At 40.9% G+C, this 24,108-nt stretch overlaps 1 protein-coding gene across 6 annotated transcripts in view; it reads right to left on the bottom strand.

Annotated features, from left to right (window-relative positions):
• The window catches only part of BMP4 (bone morphogenetic protein 4), a 272,912-nt gene that overhangs the window by 1,815 nt on the left and 246,989 nt on the right, over window positions 1–24,108 (bottom strand). For 4 of the 6 annotated variants that reach the window (XM_075844154.1, XM_075844155.1, XM_075844157.1 and 1 more), the window contains one exon: window positions 1,242–1,615. In XM_075844154.1, the coding sequence (XP_075700269.1) occupies window positions 1,242–1,615 (374 nt within the window). Of the gene's footprint in view, window positions 1–1,241; window positions 1,616–1,981; window positions 2,035–2,535; window positions 2,609–24,108 lie in introns of those variants that run through there. The other 2 variants (XM_075844159.1, XM_075844158.1) reach the window with 2 other exon arrangements.

The raw sequence follows: 24,108 nt of genomic DNA, 5'->3' as shown, positions 1-24,108 counted from the left end.
GAAATAAGATTTATTCTTCTTTAGCCTAAAAAAGGCTTGTGGCACTCCAGTCACTGTGGAATTACAAGTCCCAGACGAGATAATGTGACTTGTAGTTCCTCAAGAACTAAGGAGTGCCAGCTTGCCGTTCTCAAATACTATCCACAATACATTTCGATAAATGTGTAATTACAGTAAATCTATGTGGTGTCCTTTTTCTTTACATAATAGCAATGAATGAACAATCAACATTTCAGTTGTTTCCAACATATAATAAGCTTAACTGGCTTAGAAGAACATTAATGTATATACTTTGGATTTTTAATGTTAAATTCTTCTCTCCCACAGACACAGGTGTTTTATTTTCAGTCCAGACTGCTTGGCACTACACTGGCCAACATACTTTGCAGTTATGTACAAAGAGCTTTCTGCAGGTGTTTGGAATGCAGCACAGATTTTTCTTTTTAACTTAAAGCGCTATACTGCCAAATCACCATCCCCAGATACTGTAAAGGGCTGCTATAGCCTTGGAGCAGACTCCTGCCTCATAATCACTAGAAGATACAATGATAACAAAGGAGTGATCAGGAAAGCCAGTTCTGGGATCACAACAACACAAAATAACACCATTTTCAATAAGTAACAGGTTGAACTTGATTGAACCTTAAACTTTTTTCAGTGACTTTCTAAGTAGAAGGTCCAATAAAAAAAAATGAAGGTGAATAACTAAACACATGGAAACTTGTAGTGTTCCACGGTTAATTTACAAAGCTAAATTAACACTACTGTGCAAATGTATAATGGAAATTAAGGGGGATGGTCAGCAATTCTATACAAACAGAGGACAATAGAAGGTGTTACCAAGATGTTACATTAGAATAGCTACCAACATGGGCATATATTATTGGAAGAGACAGATTTATAGAGTCAATATAATTTTTAGCCCCTCTAAGTCAAGTATAGTGCTTGGAGTTAATGGTACTGCTAGATTCTGCCATGTCACTGGATAATTAAAGGTCAGTCTGGGGGAAAGAAGGCAGGACTTGTACAAATAAGAGGTAGCGGGAGAATGGATAGACCACAGCACATGATCTTTACCGTGGTTGGAGATTCCCATTAGTCTCACTCCATGTTATACTCTAAGTGTAACACAAGGATGTTGGTTTCCTAATCAGTCAAAGCACAACTGATCCAACTTGGCAAAATATGTAATGGATTTTTAATATGGGTGGGGGGTGGTTTAATACTAGGTTGACACTCACCTTCATGGTGGAAGCTCCTCACTGTATTGGCACGACTGGTAGGTCTCTCAGGATATTCCAGACTGATCTCCTGAAGCTCGTCCTCTTCCTCCGCTGACTGTAGTCGGTACAAGTCCCGCATATATGCGGGCACCACCACTTCCTTACTAGGTTGTGGTCGCTTGTGGAGGCCAAACATCTGCAGTAGCGTTGCCTCAAAGTCCCGCAAGAGCTCATGGCTCTGAGCGGACCTCCTTCCACCCGCCTGGCCCTGAATCTCAGCCACTTTCTTCTTTCCGGTCTCAGGGATTAGACTAGCATGGCTAGTGCCTCCTAGCAGGACTTGGCATAATAAAATGACCATCAGCATTCGGTTACCAGGAATCATGGTGTCTCTGGGGTGCAGAACACAATACATACAAAATAAGTCGGAGGCTTGGAAATGGTAACTTCTAAATCAAGTGGTAAAAGACAAATAGCAGAAGAGGAGCAGCAATGCAGTTCACAGCGTCCTGAGGCAGGAGGAGGGCGTCCTATCATGTCGTGGTCTAACTTGTTTACTGGCAAATAGCTCATTATCAGATAGCCACCATCCTGCTAATCTGTGTGCGTCTCTGGGACTATCAGCACAATTATCTCAAGCTTGGCTTCTGGCAGAACAAACAGCTAGTCCAGGCAGTGCATTACAATCTCACTGTCTGTACATAGAAAGAAACCTGCAATCAACCAGCTATTACCAAATATTAATAGATGTTGCTTACCAGCCAAAAAAGCCCAAAGCATCGGAAGCCTCTGCTAGGGCATCCACAGATATCTGCAAGATGACAACAAAACAAGCATTGAACTCAATAGCAATGCCAACCCTCAACATATGGATACATCCCTGCCTGATGGAGCACTATACAGTCTTGGAATTCCATGCCACTACAACAGACTGAATTCTTTCTGTCAATGCAACCCCTCTTATCTCAACCAGTGCACTCAGGATCAGCTCTAGCCGGCACTGCACACCTCCCTGGGCTTTGCACTGCAATCTCCCTATAGCAGCTCACAACCGGGATGCACAACAGTCTCAACAGCTGATGTGCCTGCTCAACATCACACAACAGATCGGGAGCAATCACCTCCTCCTCTCTCACTTACAGCTGGGATCCAGTGGTGATCATCCCTTGCCATGTTATTAATGCAACACATCCCACTACAAGTGCAGCTCCTTGTTGATCATTAGGGTGATGCATGAAGTGGTGGCACAGGAGTAAGGTAGAGACAAGAACCAAAAAAAAAATAAAAAAAAAAAATATTAAAGTCTACTCACTGACAGAAAACAAGGCATAGAAAAACAGTCCATGATTCTTGAGAGCCAATCCTGGACAAAGCTGTTGAGAAAGCTCAGGGGCACGGAGGCAGTTTGCAGATCGGGATGATACTATGAGAATGGAGCTGGCTCCTAAAATGAATATAATGAGACTCCAGCCAGACAGTCTGTTTTTCTTCCAGCCCCCCTCCAGAGTCACGTGGTATAAATCACTCCGGGAACCTGTCAATCAAGTCTCCCTTTCCAGCCCACCGGGCGTCCTATATAAGAAAACTCAGCCCCCTGCTCCCGTGAACTTGCTGGGTAGTTGGGAAGGAGTCAGCGGTGGAATAAGCTGGTCCTGGTTTGCACAATGCCACCTTATTTTACATCTATTACAGTGCAATGATCGTAAAATGCGATTGTACTTGTGCGGGGAGAGGGGGCTCCGACGCATCATTGTTTACCAATTGTCCTCTGATTAGTCGGACTTGATACATAGAGTAAACACGGGAGACGCGCTGCATGTTTGACTGTAAACACGGGTTGTGCTGAGAGGAGAAAATAAAACACAAGATCCCCAGTAATGAAGGAGACGATTATTTCTGGCACGCAGAGACTGCAGTGAGCTGATCAGACCAGGCTGTTGAGGGTTAATTGACCAATTCAGGACATGAAAGGAGACAGCAGTCAGGGAAGGAGACAACACCTCATTCAGCTTGGCTATTAGCATTCTTATAGTATATCCCAAGCATTACACATCCCAGCCATTCTTACACAAAAGTCTGGGTACATCTCCACCCTAATGGCAGGACCCCCAACCACTGTAACACACACGGGAACAATTGACTGACTACTGAAGTGCTTTTTGAAAAGGGTAAAAAATAATAATTATATATGTGTGTATCTAATCCAATTTTCCATCCTTCTAGCCATCCAATCGTCCATCTAGCCATCCATCCAATCGTCCATCCACCTAACCGATTGTCCACCTACCTATCTATCTAATATCTATCTATCTCATATATCTATCTATCCATCTATCTCATATATCTATCTATCCATCTATCTCATATATCTATCTATCCATCTATCTCATATCTATCTATCTCATATCTATCTATCTCATCTATCTATCTCATATCTTATCTATCTATCTATCTCATATCTATCTATCTATCTCATATCTATCTATCTATCTCATATCTATCTATCTCATATCTATCTATCTATCTCATATCTATCTATCTCATATCTATCTATCTCATATCTATCTATCTATCTATCTCATATCTATCTCATATCTATCTATCTAATATCTATCTATCTATCTATCTAATATCTATCTATCTATCTCATATCTATCTATCTCCTATCTATCTATCTATCTATCTATCTATCTATCTATCTATCTATCTATCTATCTATCTATCTATCTATCTCCTATCTATCTATCTCCTATCTATCTCCTATCTATCTATCTATCTATCTATCTCCTATCTATCTATCTATCTATCTATCTATCTATCTATCTATCTATCTAGCTATCTCATATCTAGCTATCTCCTATCTATCTATCTCCTATCTATCTATCTCCTATCTATCTATCTATCTATCTATCTATCTATCTCCTATCTATCTATCTATCTCCTATCTATCTATCTCCTATCTATCTATCTATCTCCTATCTATCTATCTCCTATCTATCTATCTCCTATCTATCTATCTATCTATCTATCTATCTATCTATCTATCTATCTATCTATCTATCTATCTATCTATCTATCTATCTATCTATCTATCTATCTATCTATCTCATATCTATCTATCTATCTCATATCTATCTATCTCATATCTATCTATCTATCTCATATCTATCTATCTATCTATCTATCTATCTATCTCATATCTATCTCATATCTATCTCATATCTATCTCATATCTATCTCATATCTATCTATCTCATATCTATCTATCTCATATCTATCTATCTCATATCTATCTATCTCATATCTATCTATCTCATATCTATCTCATATCTATCTCATATCTATCTCATATCTATCTATCTATCTATCTATCTCCTATCTATCTCCTATCTATCTATCTCCTATCTATCTATCTCCTATCTATCTATCTATCTATCTATCTATCTATCTATCTATCTATCTATCTATCTATCTATCTATCTATCTATCTATCTATCTATCTATCTCCTATCTATCTATCTATCTATCTATCTATCTATCTATCTATCTATCTATCTATCTATCTATCTATCTATCTATCTATCTATCTATCTATCTATCTCCTATCTATCTATCTCCTATCTATCTATCTCCTATCTATCTATCTCCTATCTATCTCCTATCTATCTATCTCCTATCTATCTATCTATCTCCTATCTATCTATCTATCTCCTATCTATCTATCTATCTATCTATCTATCTATCTATCTATCTATCTATCTATCTATCTATCTATCTATCTATCTATCTATCTCCTATCTATCTATCCATCTCCTATCTATCTATCTCATCTCTATCTATCTATCTCATATCTATCTATCTATCTATCTATCTATCTATCTATCTATCTATCTATCTATCTATCTATCTATCTATCTCCTATCTATCTATCTCCTATCTATCTATCTCCTATCTATCTATCTCCTATCTATCTATCTCCTATCTATCTATCTCCTATCTATCTATCTCCTATCTATCTATCTCCTATCTATCTATCTCCTATCTATCTATCTCCTATCTATCTATCTCCTAATCTATCTATCTATCTATCTCCTATCTATCTATCTCCTATCTATCTATCTCCTATCTATCTATCTCCTATCTATCTATCTATCTATCTATCTATCTATCTATCTATCTATCTATCTATCTATCTATCTATCTATCTCATATCTATCTATCTCTCATATCTATCTATCTCATATCTATCTATCTCATATCTATCTCATATCTATCTCATATCTATCTATCTATCTCATATCTATCTATCTATCTATCTCATATCTATCTATCTATCTATCTCATATCTATCTTGTATCTATCTATCTATCTATCTATCTATCTATCTATCTATCTATCTATCTATCTATCTATCTATCTATCTATCTATCTATCTATCTATCTATCTATCTCGTATCTATCTCATATCTATCTATCTATCTATCTCATATCTATCTCATATCTATCTATCTATCTATCTCATATCTATCTATCTCATATCTATCTATCTCATATCTATCTATCTCTCTCATATCTATCTATCTATCTCATATCTATCTATCTATCTCATATCTATCTATCTCATATCTATCTATCTATCTCATATCTATCTATCTCATATATATCTATCTATCTATCTCATATCTATCTATCTCATATATATCTATCTATCTATCTCATATCTATCTATCTATCTATCTATCTATCTATCTATCTATCTATCTATCTATCTATCTATCTATCTAAAACACAAAAAAGGCCATACTTACTAGGTAGGTGGGTGAGTGAAAACCCGTTCCCATCAGGACGCAGACGGGTCAAAGAATGCTGCAGAAGGAGTGTGCATTAAATAGTGATCGCCCCTCCCACTAGTCTTGAGGGGAGTTGCGAACTAAGTGCTCAAAGGTGTGCGATAAATGAGTGTCAGTGTAGTGCTAGGGTGTGAATGGATGGTAAAAAATAAATATGTATGTATGAAAGTGTCAGAACTGTGTAATAATGTAATAAAAATAAATAAATAAATAAATGTGATGAATAGGGGTCAGTGCTGTGAATAGTACATGGGGTGTCAGTACTATGTGTAATACGTGGAGGGATAATGTGCTGGTCGTCCGGCATGGCGTATCTTGCCGAATAACAGCCTATTTGTAACGCCGCTAGTGTTAGCTAAAGCGGGCTGCTCTGCATTCCAAACCAAACGCCAGCACATCATGCCCTCCCAGCATATAAGACCCGGCTGCGTCCTGAAAAAAAGTGTAGTATACGTAGTAAGAAATATCCATGAAACATGGGGTATTAGTTGTTATTTTGGCCAAAATACGCAAAGCTCGCAACCCAACGTCAAGGGTCCCCAGTGCCTTGCGAGTCCCTAACCAGAACTTTTCGTTCCTAATTTAAAAACACAAACAGAAAAAATGGGACATAGATATCATCAAAAACACAAAAAAGGCCATACTTACTAGGTAGGTGGGTGAGTGAAAACCCGTTCCCATCAGGACGCAGATGGGTCAAAGAATGCTGCAGAAGGAGTGTGCATTAAATAGTGATCGCCCCTCCCACTAGTCTTGAGGGGAGTTGCGAACTAAGTGCTCAAAGGTGTGCGATAAATGAGTGTCAGTGTAGTGCTAGGGTGTGAATGGATGGTAAAAAATAAATATGTATGTATGAAAGTGTCAGAACTGTGTAATAATGTAATAAAAATAAATAAATAAATAAATGTGATGAATAGGGGTCAGTGCTGTGAATAGTACATGGGGTGTCAGTACTATGTGTAATACGTGGAGGGATAATGTGCTGGTCGTCAGGCATGGCGTATCTTGCCGAATAACAGCCTATTTGTAACGCCGCTAGTGTTAGCTAAAGCGGGCTGCTCTGCATTCCAAACCAAACGCCAGCACATCATGCCCTCCCAGCATATAAGACCCGGCTGCGTCCTGAAAAAAAGTGTAGTATACGTAGTAAGAAATATCCATGAAACATGGGGTATTAGTTGTTATTTTGGCCAAAATACGCAAAGCTCGCAACCCAACGTCAAGGGTCCCCAGTGCCTTGCGAGTCCCTAACCAGAACTTTTCGTTCCTAATTTAAAAACACAAACAGAAAAAATGGGACATAGATATCATCAAAAACACAAAAAAGGCCATACTTACTAGGTAGGTGGGTGAGTGAAAACCCGTTCCCATCAGGACGCAGATGGGTCAAAGAATGCTGCAGAAGGAGTGTGCATTAAATAGTGATCGCCCCTCCCACTAGTCTTGAGGGGAGTTGCGAACTAAGTGCTCAAAGGTGTGCGATAAATGAGTGTCAGTGTAGTGCTAGGGTGTGAATGGATGGTAAAAAATAAATATGTATGTATGAAAGTGTCAGAACTGTGTAATAATGTAATAAAAATAAATAAATAAATAAATGTGATGAATAGGGGTCAGTGCTGTGAATAGTACATGGGGTGTCAGTACTATGTGTAATACGTGGAGGGATAATGTGCTGGTCGTCAGGCATGGCGTATCTTGCCGAATAACAGCCTATTTGTAACGCCGCTAGTGTTAGCTAAAGCGGGCTGCTCTGCATTCCAAACCAAACGCCAGCACATCATGCCCTCCCAGCATATAAGACCCGGCTGCGTCCTGAAAAAAAGTGTAGTATACGTAGTAAGAAATATCCATGAAACATGGGGTATTAGTTGTTATTTTGGCCAAAATACGCAAAGCTCGCAACCCAACGTCAAGGGTCCCCAGTGCCTTGCGAGTCCCTAACCAGAACTTTTCGTTCCTAATTTAAAAACACAAACAGAAAAAATGGGACATAGATATCATCAAAAACACAAAAAAGGCCATACTTACTAGGTAGGTGGGTGAGTGAAAACCCGTTCCCATCAGGACGCAGACGGGTCAAAGAATGCTGCAGAAGGAGTGTGCATTAAATAGTGATCGCCCCTCCCACTAGTCTTGAGGGGAGTTGCGAACTAAGTGCTCAAAGGTGTTCCTAATTTAAAAACATAGATCTATCTATCTATCTATCTATCATCTCTCTATCTATCTATCTATCTAATATCTATCTATCTCTCATAACTATCTATCTATCTATCTCATATCTATCTATCTATCTATCTATCTATCTATCTCATATCTATCTATCTCTCATATCTATCTATCTCTCATATCTATCTATCTCTCATATCTATCTATCTCTCATATCTATCTATCTATCTATCTATCTATCTATCTATCTATCTATCTATCTATCTATCTATCTAATATCTCTCTATCTATCTAATATCTCTCTATCTATCTATCCCATATCTATCTATCTATCTATCTATCTATCTATCTATCTCATATCTATCTATCTATCTCATATCTATCTATCTCATATCTATCTATCTCATATCTATCTATCTCATATCTATCTATCTCATATCTATCTATCTATCTATCTCATATCTATCTATCTATCTATCTATCTATCTATCTATCTATCTCATATCTATCTATCTATCTATCTCATATCTATCTATCTATCTAATATCTCTCTATCTAATCTATCTATCTATCTCATATCTATCTCATATCTATCTCGTATCTATCTCGTATCTATCTCGTATCTATCTCGTATCTATCTCGTATCTATCTCGTATCTATCTATCTATCTCGTATCTATCTATCTATCTCGTATCTATCTATCTCGTATCTATCTATCTATCTCGTATCTATCTATCTCGTATCTATCTATCTCGTATCTATCTATCTCGTATCTATCTATCTCGTATCTATCTATCTCGTATCTATCTCTCTCTCTCTCATATCTATCTCTCTCTCATATCTATCTCTCTCTCTCTCATATCTATCTCTCTCTCTCTCATATCTATCTCTCTCTCTCTCTCTCATATCTATCTCTCTCTCTCTCATATCTATCTCTCTCTCTCTCATATCTATCTCATATCTATCTCGTATCTATCTCGTATCTATCTCGTATCTATCTCGTATCTATCTCGTATCTATCTATCTCGTATCTATCTATCTATCTCGTATCTATCTATCTATCTCGTATCTATCTATCTCGTATCTATCTATCTCGTATCTATCTATCTCGTATCTATCTATCTCGTATCTATCTATCTCGTATCTATCTATCTCGTATCTATCTATCTCTCATATCTATCTCTCTCTCTCATATCTATCTCTCTCTCAATTCAATTCAATTCAATTCAATTTTCAATTCAAAGAAGCTTTATTGGCAGGACCAAATACATATTAGCATTGCCAAAGCAAGTAAGAAGTAAGGGAATGAGGGATAGGGACTGAGGGATTGGGGGATAGGGACATATCTAGGGTCGGGGTTATACAAGTCCATGGCATATCATGTCTCTCTCAGTTTATGGCATGCAGTGACATATTGTGCCGCTGTGCCCACTGTGGTTTCCTCTTCACCCAGCAGGATGTAGAGTTTCTCTTGCTCTTCCATGGAGCTGAAGTCCGGTAAGAGATCAGAGAGTCTCCTGAAGTGAGTGTCCCTCACTGCTGAGTATTTGGAGCAGTGTAGCAGGAAGTGGGCCTCATCCTCCACGGCCTCCTGGTCGCACTGTTGGCACAGTCGGCTCTCCCTGGGCTTGTAGGTCTGTCTGTGGCGCCCGGATTCGATGAGCAGGTTGTGGGCGCTCAGTCTGTAGCGGCTCAGGATCTGTCTGTCTCTGGGGTTTGGCAGTTTCTCCAGATATGGCGCCAGTTTATATTCCCGCTGTAGACTCCGGTATATTGTCAGTTTCTGGGATGTCTTTATGTCGTTCCTCCAGTCACTGATATATTCCTCTTGGCCTTTGTTTATTGTCTTCTTGATTTCGGCTTTTGTGAGGCCGCGCTGGGTGACATTTTCTTCAGGCCGGGTCAGGGTGAGATGTTCTGGGGGGCCTGGTTTACCTGGGACCCCTTGGTGTAACAGGGCTTTATGGTGATAGGAACTTTGCCTGCTGCTGTGTAGATGGGCCCAGAATGATAGCGCCCTCTTCTGGATTGTGAGGTGTAGTGGGAATCTGCCCAGTTCTGCCCGACAGGCACTATTTGAGGTGCTCCGATGGACTTGGAGAAGGTGTTTGCAGAATTCTAGGTGGAAGATTTCTGTTGGGCTGGAATCCCACCTTGACCAGTCTGGGTATGTGTCCGGACCCCAGACTTCACTGGCATACAGGAGGATTGGGGAGATGATGGAGTCAAAGATTTTCAGCCAGACCGTCACTGGTGGTTTGAGATGATAGAGTTTTCGTCTGATGGCATAGAAGGTTTTGCACGCCTTGTCTTTCAGAATCTCTATGGCTTGTTTAAAGCTTCCTGATTGGTTGATTTCTAGGCCCAGGTAAGTGTACCTGTCGGTCGCTGTGATTGTGGCGTTATTTAGTGTGAAGGTCGGGTGCCTGGGGGATTTTGAGTTTCTCTTCTGGAACACCATGATGTTGGTTTTCTTGGCATTGATGGGTAGTGCCCACGTGGAGCTGAATTTTTCTAGGATTTGCAGGTTGTCTTGGAGACCTTTCTCGGTTGGTGATAGTAACAGAAGGTCATCTGCATACAGCAGGAATTTCACCTGGGTGTCATGGAGGGTGAGACCTGGTGCTGAGGAGGATTCCAGAGCTGTGGCCAGTTCATTGATGTAGATGTTGAAGAGCGTTGGACTGAGGCTGCAGCCTTGTCTGACTCCTCGGCTCTGCTGGAAATCAGCCGTTCTTCTCCCGTTCACCTTCACGCTGCATCTGTTCTCTGTGTAGGAGCTTCTGATGACGTCATAGGTTTTACCTCCTATTCCGCTCTCCAGCAGTTTCAGGAATAGGCCCGGGTGCCACACTGAGTCAAAGGCCTTCTTAAAGTCCACAAAACAGGCGTAAATCTTCCCATGCTTTGTATTGTGGACGTGGCTCTTGATGAGGCTGCGCAGGGTGTAGATGTGGTCAGTGGTGCGGTGGTTTGGCATGAACCCAGCTTGGCTTTGGTGGAGGACATTGTGCTGGGAGAGGAAGCTGAGGATTCTCTTATTCAGGATGCTGCTGAACAGTTTCCCCAGGTTGCTGCTGACACATATCCCTCGGTAGTTGGCCGGGTCGTACCTGTCCCCACTCTTGTGGATTGGTGTTATAAGGCCTTGGTTCCAGATTTGCGGGAAGTAGCCGGCACTCAGCACTATATTAAATAGTTTGACTATTGCGGCCTGTATTTCTGGCGGGCTGTGTTTTATCATTTCTGGTGAGATTCTGTCTAGGCCGCTGGATTTTTTACACCTTATGTCTGAGGTTCTCTCTGTTACTTCTTGCAGTGTTATTGGTGTATCCAGGGGGTTTTGAGAATCTTTAAGTGTTTCCTCCATCGCCTTCAATTTTGATATTATTTGTTTTTGTTCTTGGCTTTGTTCTTCTTTCGGGATATCTTTGTAGAGGTCCCTGAAATATTGGAGCCAGATGTTGCCATTTTGAATATGAAGGTTGTTTTTCTTGCAATTTTTGCCCATGTGTTTCCATAATTCCCAGAACGAGTTGTCATGGAGGGCATCTTGGAGTTGGGTAAGTTTGGTGGAGATGTGCCTTTGTTTTTTCTTTCGGAGGATGGTCTTGTATTGCCTCTGTATGTTGCTGTAGGCCTCCTTCAGACCGGTGTTGTTTGGGTCTCGGTGCTTCTTATTTGAGGCATTTCTTAGGGTCTTCCGTACTTCTTTGCACTCACGGTCAAACCAACCGTTAGGATGTATTTCTTGTGGCCTCTTGTAGTCACATCTTTTCAGGTCAGACTTCTCTGCCATGGTATAGAATATATTATTGAGGTCATTTACGGCCTGATTGACCCCTCCTGGGCTTGTCTCATACACCTTGTTGTAGAGGTTGTGAAGCATCTCCTGCACTTCTGGTCTGTTCATTGTCTCTTTATATTTTATAGTTGACGTTTTGGACCATTTATAAGATGGGGGCAGGTTGAAGAGGCCGGTTTGATGTGGTTTTTGTGCAGATGGTTTGGTTGTGGATTTGATGTATAGAAGTAATTGGTTGTGATCTCTCTCTCTCTCATATCTATCTCTCTCTCTCATATCTATCTCTCTCATATCTATCTCTCTCATATCTATCTCTCTCTCTCTCATATCTCTCTCTCTCTCTCTCATATCTCTCTCTCTCTCATATCTCTCTCTCTCTCTCTCTCTCTCATATATCTCTCTCTCTCATATCTATCTATGTATCTATCTATGTATCTATCTATGTATCTATCTATGTATCTATCTATGTATGTATCTATCTATCTATCTATCTCTCTATCTCTCTATATATCTCTCTCTCATATCTATCTAGCTCATATCTATCTTTATTCCAGGAAAGTCCCATTCGTATTTAACTGAACATAGATGTAGCATGTTTTAAAAAATAATGAACTGCTGTAATTATAAGCTTAGGCTAAGTTCACACTACTGTTACTATCAGTTCACCTCTCTTCTGTCAGAGGACGAGAGGATCGATACATTAAACGTAAAGCAACGGTTCTGTTAGAATTACCATTGATTTCAATGGTAATTCTTTTGTATCCGTTGCTTTCCGTTTGCTAGGTTTCCGTTTTTTTTAATGGAAACAAAAGTGCAGTCTGCAGAGCTTTTGTTTCCATTTACAAAAAAATGGAAACAAAGCGAACGGAGACAAATGGAAAGCAACTGATACAAAAGAATTAACATTGAAATCAATGGTAATTCTAACGGAACCGTTGCTTTCCGTTTAATGTATCGATCCTCTCTTCCTCTGACGGAAGAGAGGTAAACTGATAGTAATGCCAGTGTGAAAGAAGCCTTGATGCCCTCATGTGAAGGATCTCTCCCCTCATGTATCTAGTACACTGTATTTACATTTCTCCTGAACTTTACCAAGCATTGTTTTTATGCAGGTATTTGGTTTTATATTCCCAAACAGTTGCAAAGAAGATGATGGCGCTAGATATGATACTAATAACCTACTAAAATCATAAAATGAATTGGACAGGTTTAGAAATGCAGCTCAGGCGTTGGTATTGTGTAGTCGTGACTTATTCGACAATATGGAAAATCTGTAAATGACAATTTTCTGCCTGGTACGTTAGTAAACTCTGCGGGCACGTGATTTTGGGAAGACAACTTATCATATAAAAGGAATTTATATTGGATCATTTATTACATCAGTTGCCAGCATTAGAGACTCAGAACAGCCACTTGGCATCAGATCTGTGATAAGACGATGCTAGGCCATAGTTGTAGGTTGCTGTGCAGAACAGAAATAATATTTTCTCAATAGGTGCTGACCATATTAATTCAAGCATAAAATGTGCCCCCCATAACATTATCTATCAATTCAGTGTATGGGGAGTTTATAGCCCTTTGATGTAGGAGTTAGTGAGGTAGCACAGAACAAAGTTTACTGGAAATCTGGCATCCAGGGATAGCGGGGCCAGTCTGGAGATATAAGGCATTTGTTACATCAGACGTCCATGCTGTGACTTGTTTTTTACAATAACCTCTCAGATTAGAATTCTCTTTATATTTCTCACCTTACACTTTCTCCTCCTTTACCTCTCAACTCTACTCTAAAGAGTCAGTGACTCCTATCTCTGTGTATTCCCACTCCACTACCCCCATAACATGATCATTTTCAATTACTAGAAGGCAGTATAGTTCATGCAAGTTAATTAGAACTTCTGCAGCTTTTGATTTATCATATACTTGGAAAGCGCTAACATATTAGGTTTTATTAAGACAAGCGTATTTTATGTCTGTGTGCTGTCCGTTGAAATAACTGACAGCACACTGACCCATGCAAATCAATGGGCTATTCAAACGTGTGTTTTTTCATTCAGCCTGTGTCCGTTGCTAGGAACTCACTGCATGTCCTATTCTGGTCCTTTTTTTGTGCCCATTGAAGTCTATGGGTGCGTGAAAAACACGGACAGCACACATACGACATCCGTGTGCTGTCTGTGTTTTACGCATCAGTTGCTAAAAAAAACGCTGAGAACAAAAAAAACAGGAAGTGCAGAAACTCAGACGTGAAAAACTGATGCCACACGGAACTGAAATGCATAAAATACGGTCCGTTTTTTGCAGAAGCAAAACGGACACGCTCGTCTGAGTAAGGCCTTAGGCTACAGGTGGCCGGACACATTAGATGTACGACGGCCAAACCCAACGATTGGTGGTGTCCCAACTCTCAAATCGAATGTGTATGGTGGTGTCCCAACTCTCAGATGACGGGGGAAAGAAGGATTGAGCATGCTAGATTTCAACATGCCAATCCTTTGCTTTCATGGACATGAATGCTCGGCTCGGGAGGTAGAACTGTCGGCTGAACAAACATTCAGCCCACAGCTATCTAAGGCTCTGGTCACATCAAGTTTGAGCCCTATGGTTGGCGTATACGCTGGAAAAAGCTATCGACATACGCTCCAAATGTATCCATAGGGCTCCATTTCATTTGATGGAAGCTAAAATAGTGTGTTTTTGGCCCCTGTTGGTTGGTATACTTTTTTCAACATAGGGGCCTTTGGCCAACTTATTAATCTGTATGCCTATACAGTGAAATATGTCAGAGCGTTCCTTCAGATGTATGTTGGGCGACGACGGAAGGCTCAGACGTGATGTGAATAGGGCCTAAGGTGTATGGCAACCTTAACGCTAGACTATGTAGAGAAGTATTCGGCACACAGACAAATGTGATTAAAAAATTATTTTGTTTTATTATATTGTATTCAAATGCCATGGGCGGAGTGCGTGCATACGATTGGGTTGGGACCCTATTCGTGCACCTCCTATAAGTCTAGTGCATTCTGAACCAATACCGACCTTAACGCTAGACTATGCCAGAGGTGGGTCGTGTGGAATTTATGATGCAGCGGTTGCACAATCCGAATGCAACTTTTCCCTATGCCCATGTAAAATCATTCTCCGTGAGAAACTGCAAGAAACAAAGTTGTTGATGCCGTATAAGAGAAGTACTCTCCCCTGAAATAAATGCCTTCATAAAGGAAGCACATAGCAGAACATAAAATGCCAAATTGTCCATAACACACACCCATATAAACTCTCTGTGCTGCTGTAGAGGCTCCATATACAATACAATGTAGAGCGCTTGAGGCCTAACTTTGTGCACATACTTCAACTAATAGAATACTTGTCTCAGGCATTTCATCTAGGCCACACATGTCAAACATAAGGCCCGCGTGCCGAATCCAGCCCACCACCTCATTTCATGTGGCCCGCCAGGTCCGCTGCATGTAAAAACCTGAATCAGGTTTTTACATGCAGCGCCACAACAGCAGGACTTCTAGGTGCGCAAAAACAGGTGTTGTTTTTTTTGCTGTCCGTAGTATCCGGCAGGAAAAAAGCACCATCCGGGATTTAGTTCTCCCGTAACTCTGTACAAGGTGGGGCTGTGGGTTGCACTCTGTACAAGGAGGGGCTGTGGGTGGCACACTGTACAAGGAGGGGCTGTGGGTGGCACACTGTACAAGGAGGGGCTGTGGGGGGCACTTTTATTGTGTCGAGCACTGAGGGATCATTATTACCATCTGGGGCACTGTGGATTAATATAAATGTAACTATTCCTTAGGGCTATATTCAGACGAGTGTGTCCGATTTGCACGTGTAAAAAACAAATTTTTCCTACATTTCATGTCCGCACGCTTTGCGTATTGGCATCCGTATGCTTTGCGTGTGGCATGTGTTTTACACGTCCGTACAAGCACTTTTAAAAAAAAAAAATGATTTCTCTTATTTTCTATGTAACTGATGCGTGAAACATGGACAGCACACGGATGTTGTCCGTGTGCGGTCTGTGGTTTTCACGCACCCATAGACATCAATGGGCGATCAGGGGCGCAAAAACGCACTAATGTAGGACACGGAGTGAGTTTCACGCAACGGGCACATGCTGCGTGAAAACTCACGCTTGTCTCAATAGCCCCATTGAAATGAATCGGTCTGTGTGCGGTCCAATATTTCAGAGCACAGCACACGTACAAGTATTACGCTCGTCTGAATGAGCCCTAACAGTTAAGAGCTTTTACATTTATACAGTCTTACAGTTACAATCAGTCCTTTCAAGGCAAAGGATGATTTGGAACCATAAAGTGCAAGATTTGTTATAGCAAATTTTTATTTCTCACATTCTAGTGAAGTAATATATTATATATAAGCATTATCTTATAGTAACCATGTAAGACGTTTAGGATGGAATAACAAGTGCCGAAAATGTAATAAAGCTAGACAAATAAGCATAGAAGACAGTGTGCTCTATATAATGGCAGAGCTGTGGGCACACAGTAGACTATACAGCTTATAAAGGGGTTTAGTAAAATATCAAGTTTACAAAGAGAGGAAATAACATGAAATTTAATTTAAATGGTAACAATGTAAAAAGAAGCGCTATCCCCCAATAAACCAGTACAGTATATAATTTATAGAGGTCCACATATACTGGTTACCATGATCATCCTGCAGTGGATTGTAACATCTGTCATTTCTGTCAATTTTAAAGTAGTGGGGACGTTTTAACATGACTACAGATTTATAAAAGAGTGATGCGTGATGCTATGACTGACGTTGTACTACAACTATAACAGGATTCTTAAGTAGTTTACACAAAAAAAAAAAATATTTTCTTACACTACACATTGGCATAGTGGTTGCAGCACTGGGATCTTGGGCTTGAATCCAACCAGGAAAATTTGTGTGTGTGTTATTCTCATGGCTTTTCTGCTGGTACTATGATTTCCTTCCATGCTTCAAAAACATGGCTATGCTCATTGTCCTCCAATGAAGATTGTTTGATACTGCACGGAAATTAGATTGTGAGTCCAACTGGGGAAACTGCCATGAGTGCATTCTCTAAGCAGCGCAGTAAGGCCGGATTCACGCGAGCGTGTGTTTTTTTCTTGCATAAAAAAACGCTGCGCTTTGAGTGCGTTGCAGTTGCGTGTGTCATCAGTGGATGGTGCGTGGTTGCGTGATTTTCACGCATATGCCATCCTTATGACACGCGGTTTTGATGTTTAGAAATGAAGGAAGTGCTTTACTTTTTTCCTGCATTTCTTTATCTACTATTGCGCGAATCACGCGCGACACACGGAAGTGCTTCCGTGTGCCGTGCGTGATTTTCACGCAAGTCCTGCTGGAAAATGAAATTAGCATCTTCATAAAGCTTGTCAGCAGAGGGAAGCATGAAGTGCTCGAAAATTTCCTGGTTGACAGCTGCGTTGACTCTGGACTTAATATAACACAGTGGACCAACACCAGCAGATGACATGGCTCCCCAAACCATCACCGACTGTGGAAATTTCATACTTGACCGCAAGCAACTTGGAATGATGCCACGCCACTCTTCTTCTAGACTCTGGGACCGAGATTTCCAAATGAAATGCAAAATTTACTTTCATCAGAAAACAGGACTTTGGACCACTGTGTTATATCAAGTCCAGAGTCAGCGCAGCGTCTACCAGGAAATTTTCAAGCACTTCATGCTTTCTTCTGCTGCCGAGCTTTATGGAGATGCTGGTTTCATTTTCCAGCAGGACTTGGCACCTGCCCACACTGCCAAAAGTATCAATACCTGGTATAATAACCACAGTATTACTGCGCTTGATTGGCCAGCAAACTAGCCTGACCTAAACCCCATAGAGAATCTATGGGGTATTGTTAATAGCAAGATGAGACACCAGACTTTTATGAAGAGAAAAGTGTTGTATCTTGAGTTCTCTGCAGTGACAAATTCTGTGATGTATACCAAGGCTTCCAGTCTCCGTGACGTGCATCTGCATGGTGTGGGTAGGAATTAGACCAAGGAAAACAACCTATTGGGACATGTCGTCATCTTACAGCAATAATAGTCTATCATCTGGATTTGTGTATGATCACCAAGGCAACCTAATATATACAAAACACAAATGGAACAAAAAAAAAAAACAGGAATACTCTTCAAAGTAGCAGAGGAGTGCAACAAAACACTGACAAGTACAACACAACCTCACGGGTCTATGCTGAACTCTATACAGTGGGAGCTGCGACAGTTTTTTTTTTTAACCAGTTCAGAACTTTATTTTTAGTTGGCATCAATGTAAATTATTCCTCACCCAACATATAACAAGATGATGCCACTGCATTAACTGTAGAAAATCAAACCTCCATTTCAATAAAACAAGAAGCGTAAAAAAATATGCTAATTTTCCCTCATTTAACAGGGACATGAGTGTTTCCTGCATGGAAGAATTCAAACCAGACACATCGTGATTAGCAAACATGCAACAGGAGAACCTCAATCTGTGCACTAAAACTGATTTATAGGCCTGTGGGAGAGCTGAAATCTTACACTGGATGCTTTGCTAAGAACATCAAAAACACACACACGCTTCCTCTGAGTAATTAAGGACATTTCAGAGAGCAGACGGAAGTTTCAAAATCCAAGAAAATACGTGAAAACAGATCACAAGTAAAATAAATGCACTCATTAAGTTGAGGGGGGTGTAGGGTAAATACATGTCCATAAAACCAGGGCACAGGCGAGCTGTCGATCACTTACCATGCAGCCCCCTCCCCTATTATTAATCTTTCTTATTCACTTCTACAGATTACATGCAGCACAAAACACATACCCTACGTCCAGCAAGTGTCAAATGGGGTGGCATGCTCCATTCAATGTGGTGGAGGGAGGGCAGAACAGATAGGATTAAAATGAACATCCCAGCCAATCACATAGCAAGTCAGACAGTACAAAGCAGAACATTACAATGTAGCAACTTTTGGCTCCAACATTCTTTTAGCGCTGCCCATCAGCCTGTCCGTCTGATGACGTCACCTGGGAGCGTTCACCTGGTCCTCAGATGTACCCTGGTCTGCTCCAGCGGTCTGTATATCACATCCTAGCATAGGTGGAGGAGGCTAATCTTACACTTGCATTAAATCATCCTTGATATCATCAACATTCCATTTTATCCACGAATGTGTGGGAAGAAATTCTGGAAAATCCATCAAAAATATGAAATTTGTGCACAAAGGGATAGAACAGGTGCAACATGATGGGATTGGCTTTTTCTGGTTCACTTTACCAGATGTCACAGGGGGTTGTGCAATCCTCTGCTTACAAGGTGTCTAGGGCTTTGGATGCTATGAATCATTAACAAAAAAATTATATATCCTGAAGTCCTATTAGCCTGTGGATCTGAAACTACAACTGCAAAAACGTGCCGGTTTGGCTGTATTCAGGTTTAGTGATTATGTGCCAGATCATTAACTGTGTAAATGGGCAAAATTATAAAAGAGCAATGAGGTCACCCAGACCAGATTGACAGCTAATCCCACTGGGAACTGAGGGAAGAGAGGCATACAAGATGCCCAGATCAGGAAGGACCTTTACATATACCCGATTAGAATGTTATAATGAGGGGTCTCTACTTTATTAATCAGATCATTGCGACAATGCTGATTTTAATGGGCACTACATTTCCCCTGGATTTGCAAGCACCTGCAGCTTCTCCCAGCAATAATAGCGGCTGTTGGAGCAATCTGCACAGCATTGGAGGAGCTGACAGAAAACATTTTTCCTAAGGGAATTAATACATGATTTCTATCTTTTAAATTATGCTGAAAAATAAAAAGAAACTTTGGCTCAAATGGGAAAAATATACATGCGTTTGGATAAATGAAGAAATAAAAAAACACATTAAAGTTTTTTGCTCTGCGGACCCTTTCAAAACTTTTTTAAGGGGATGAAGTGCTAATCCAGCGCTGCGGTACCTTCACTCTCTAATCGGTGGGGATCTGACTGCCGAGACCCCTCATTCTTAAAATGATGGTATATCCTAGTGCCTGTACGATGGAATACCAAGCTATAGTTTGCCACTCTATGGTGCCTCAGTACAGTACTGTATTACATAGACCATCTTCTTGGTGCGTGCCCATGGAGTACAAGGCAATGAAAGTTGGAGGAGACTGGTAGTGATGTAGAACAGCCAGGAAGATGTCAATCAAGCATGGAAAGGTGGGTTTGGAGTCAGGATTGTGTGACTCTTCAGTATAGCAGCACCTCATCATGACACTTTAATGAGTAATTAAGATACAGCATGTGCCGTTCTTAAAGTTGAATTTATAGATTTTGTTGCCTCTGGAAAAAAACATACAGGGGAATGTTTGGAAATATTGTCAGGTCATGTATTACCGCATGGTGGCGGTTCAAGGGGTTAAAACTAGCTGACAGGTTCCCATTAAATATACAATGAATTGCAACAATCTGCATCCATCTGTCCTGCAATTTTGTTATTATAAATGCATCCTATATAAATACAGCACCAGAACAAAGCTCAGTTCCTATATGAAGCACCAGAACAAAGCTTAGTACATAATTACAGCACCAGAACAAACTCAGTACATATATACAGCACCAGAACCAACTTCGGTACATAAATACAGCACCAGAACAAAGCTCAATACATACATATATATATATATATATATATATATATATATATATATATATATATATACAGCACCAGAACCAAGCTCAGTACATATATACAGCACCAGAACAAAGCGAAGTACATAAATACAGCACCAGCGCAAATACAACTCAGTACAGAGATAGTTGGCAAATTCAGTGTAACCCCTGCCGTATAGGTTTGTATGGCGTAAAACGACAGCTTCCAGCATGGCCCGAAGAATGGTAAGGATATGCTGGGAGTTGCTGTTTTACGGAAAAAAATATCATACCACCCATCATCTCACTGCAGATCATACGGTACTGATTAGACTGCACTACTGATTAGAGGCAGAATAAACATTTACATTGAGTGGCTCACAGGTGACGTCTACTCAGATTCTAGTAGTTCTTTTTCTCTTTTCTTCTCCATCCGGTCCAGACCTCTATGATGACTTCTCCCGGCCACGGCCCATTTCTGCTCAGATGTCTTCAGCTTCTCACTATTCAAACATTTCCGCACCTATAAACCAAGATAAAATTGTCATGGTGCCACACATTACACCCCTAAATATAATAGCGCCATACACTGCACCTCTTATTATAAGAGACCCCTGTAGATAGTGCCCGCATAGAGCCCCTGTAGATAGTGCCCCCCATAGAGCCCCTGTAGATAGTGCCCCCCATAGAGCCCCTGTAGATAATGCCCCGCATAGAGCCCCCTGTAGACAGTGCTCCCCATACATAGAACGTCTTGTAGATAGTGCCTCCTGGGGATAGTGCCCTACATTGGTAGTGGGCTGATAGATCCACCTGTAGATAGTGCGTCACATACAGCCCCCTGTAGATACTGCCCCCCAGAGCCGCCTGTAGATAATGCCAATCACACTGGTAATTGAAATAAAAAACTTTACATAATCATCTGATCCCGTTCCTGTGCCGTCCTCTAGGAACGCAGGCCTTGTCTCTTCTGACCAAGTCTGCTGGTACTGAATCACGCAAGTGGCGTGATGACATCATAGCGCCACTTGTGTCATTTAAAGGAGCTGAATGGCAGAGCAACGAACTAATGTTCCTTGCTTTGCCAGTGCTAGTGACCCAAGTAATTGTATCTGCGTCCTATAGACACAGATACAATTATAGTGCAGGACGGTGTGGAGGCAGTTTAGTTTCAGAGGCACCGACCCCTAAGAGAAGCAGCAGGCCGCCACCTGAGCTTACCTCGCCTCTTGGATGGTGCGGCCCAGGGTGGTACCATGCATATCGGCAGGAGCGCCGCTCCACACAGTCCAAACTCCAGAGAAGCGTTTCAGTCCATAGCTCTCAGAACGCAGGTTTCCACAGGGCCCTACTCGGAATCCACTCGTCTGGTCTTCCCCTCTCTTTTTGTCTCTCTCTGCACCAAGACCGAGGAAACAATACAGCTTCCGGGACCACATGACTGGGTTTTGATCTGGCGGTACCGTGCAGAATTGAAAGGGCAAGCATATTAGTGAGTGCTTTCTTGTTATGTTAGGAAATTAATGCTCCGTAATTTTTTGCCGTCAGATAACCCCTTTCAAATTGACACAAACGAAGGTACGGTATGAGCCCATAGTACTCTATGGGTGATATATTACAGCTCTTTACAACTTGAAATTTGTATAGAAACTGTGCCTTAGGTCACTTTCACACGGCAGTATTTGGTTCAGTAATTCGCATCAGTATTTGGAAGCCAAAACCAGGAGTGGAAAATAAACAGAAAAAGTGTAATGGAAAGATTTGTACCACTTCCATGTTTTGGATCCACTCATGGTTTTGGCTTACAATTACTGATGAAAAATACTAATTAAAATACTGCCGTAAGAAAGTGGCCTTAAACTATGCCCTGGTGACAAAAGAGAATACTACAAACTTGTTAGGCTTTGTTAACATCTGCATCAAGGCAGGGCTGCGATTACTATAAAGGCACTTCCAGGCAGGTGACTATGGCAGCTGGAGTTAAAGGGCGGCACTTTAACCCATTTTATACATTAATCGCAGCTGCCGGAACACTTCTCTAGAAGCTCGGGAGCAGCTCATGCCTGGCCATGGAGAGTAAAAGGGGAGGCGGTGGTTGTCGCGTTTAGACGAGGGTTGGTTTAACTGCACTCAATGCGGGAGATTTACTAAGTTAAATGCTCCAGAATTCTGGCTCAATTTATGCAAAAAAAAACTAACACATGCTTTGCGACAGATTTATTATATGCCACTTGTTGCGTGTTTTAGACACCTCACTACACAGTTTTGCAAGATGCGGCAAATTTAACATACAGCTTGGTAATAAATCACTGAAAAAATTAACACGGTTTATGTCTGTGCGGTTTTTAAAGGGGAAATGTGCAAAATAAGTGTGCTTCACCAGTAAAAGCCGCACAGGCGGAAACCGCATCACTTTGCCTATAGCAACCAATCGCAGCACAGATTCAATTTTTAGTTTTAATGGGAATGTTGCAGAAATTTTCTGCAGCAATTCCGTTACGTGTGGACAAGCCCTAATAGGAGCTGAAGCTTCAGACAAGCTGACCGCCAGAATGTCCCACGTTTGCACTGCTGTGATCGCTGCTAAGGGTGAATACATACTTTGAAGAGAGAAAAATTTAAGGAAATTAAGGGTCAATTCAATTGTAAACAATGTTCTTGAGTACAAAACATGTTTATTGGCCTAAATACAGTAAATACATATACATTACAGACTAGCTTCTTTTGTTAATTTTAAAAAAAACTATTATTTGGGTGGTGTATTGAAATCAATGAGCAGTGAACATGGTCTTAGACTATATTTACACATCACGTTTTTTGCGGCGATTTTCGAAAAATTATGACAGAATGGTGTGCTTTCCCCACAATTTTTGCGAAAATCGCAACAAAAAGAGTTATGTGACCACACATACCATGACTACAGCGAAGTCGCAGCAAAAGGGAAGCATTTTTGCCGCACTTTAAATTTGATTGAATTTGGTGGTAATTGTGGCAATGAACTGATTTCACCGCACAATGCGACTAGACCCTAAGAAGATTGAATGACACTGTTAGACCCTACAAGGTGGGAGAGGCGGTCTCACTATGTCAATTTATTGAGAACGATACTTGCCTGCCAGAGGGACCCAGATGAGGAGGGTAGATATATATAATCTCTGTAATTGTGTGCATATAAGGTTCTTTTCACACTTCGTGTTTTCATGTTTTTCATTCTACGTGCTGTGGAAGCGGCCAGCACTTATGCCAAATGTATCCAGAGCCCCCATGCACCAAACGTATGCCGAAAGAGTGTCCTTTTGGCACTCACCAGGGCAGTAGGCGTCGGCATACTTTTTTTTTCACTGTATAGGAAAGAGTAGTCTCCTGTCCTTTCCTATACAGAGGCATACAAAAGAAAATATCTATACC

This window comes from Rhinoderma darwinii, chromosome 12, assembly GCF_050947455.1.
Source record: "Rhinoderma darwinii isolate aRhiDar2 chromosome 12, aRhiDar2.hap1, whole genome shotgun sequence".
Taxonomy (NCBI): Eukaryota; Metazoa; Chordata; class Amphibia; order Anura; family Rhinodermatidae; genus Rhinoderma; species Rhinoderma darwinii.
This window is presented reverse-complemented; position numbering and strand designations above follow the sequence as displayed.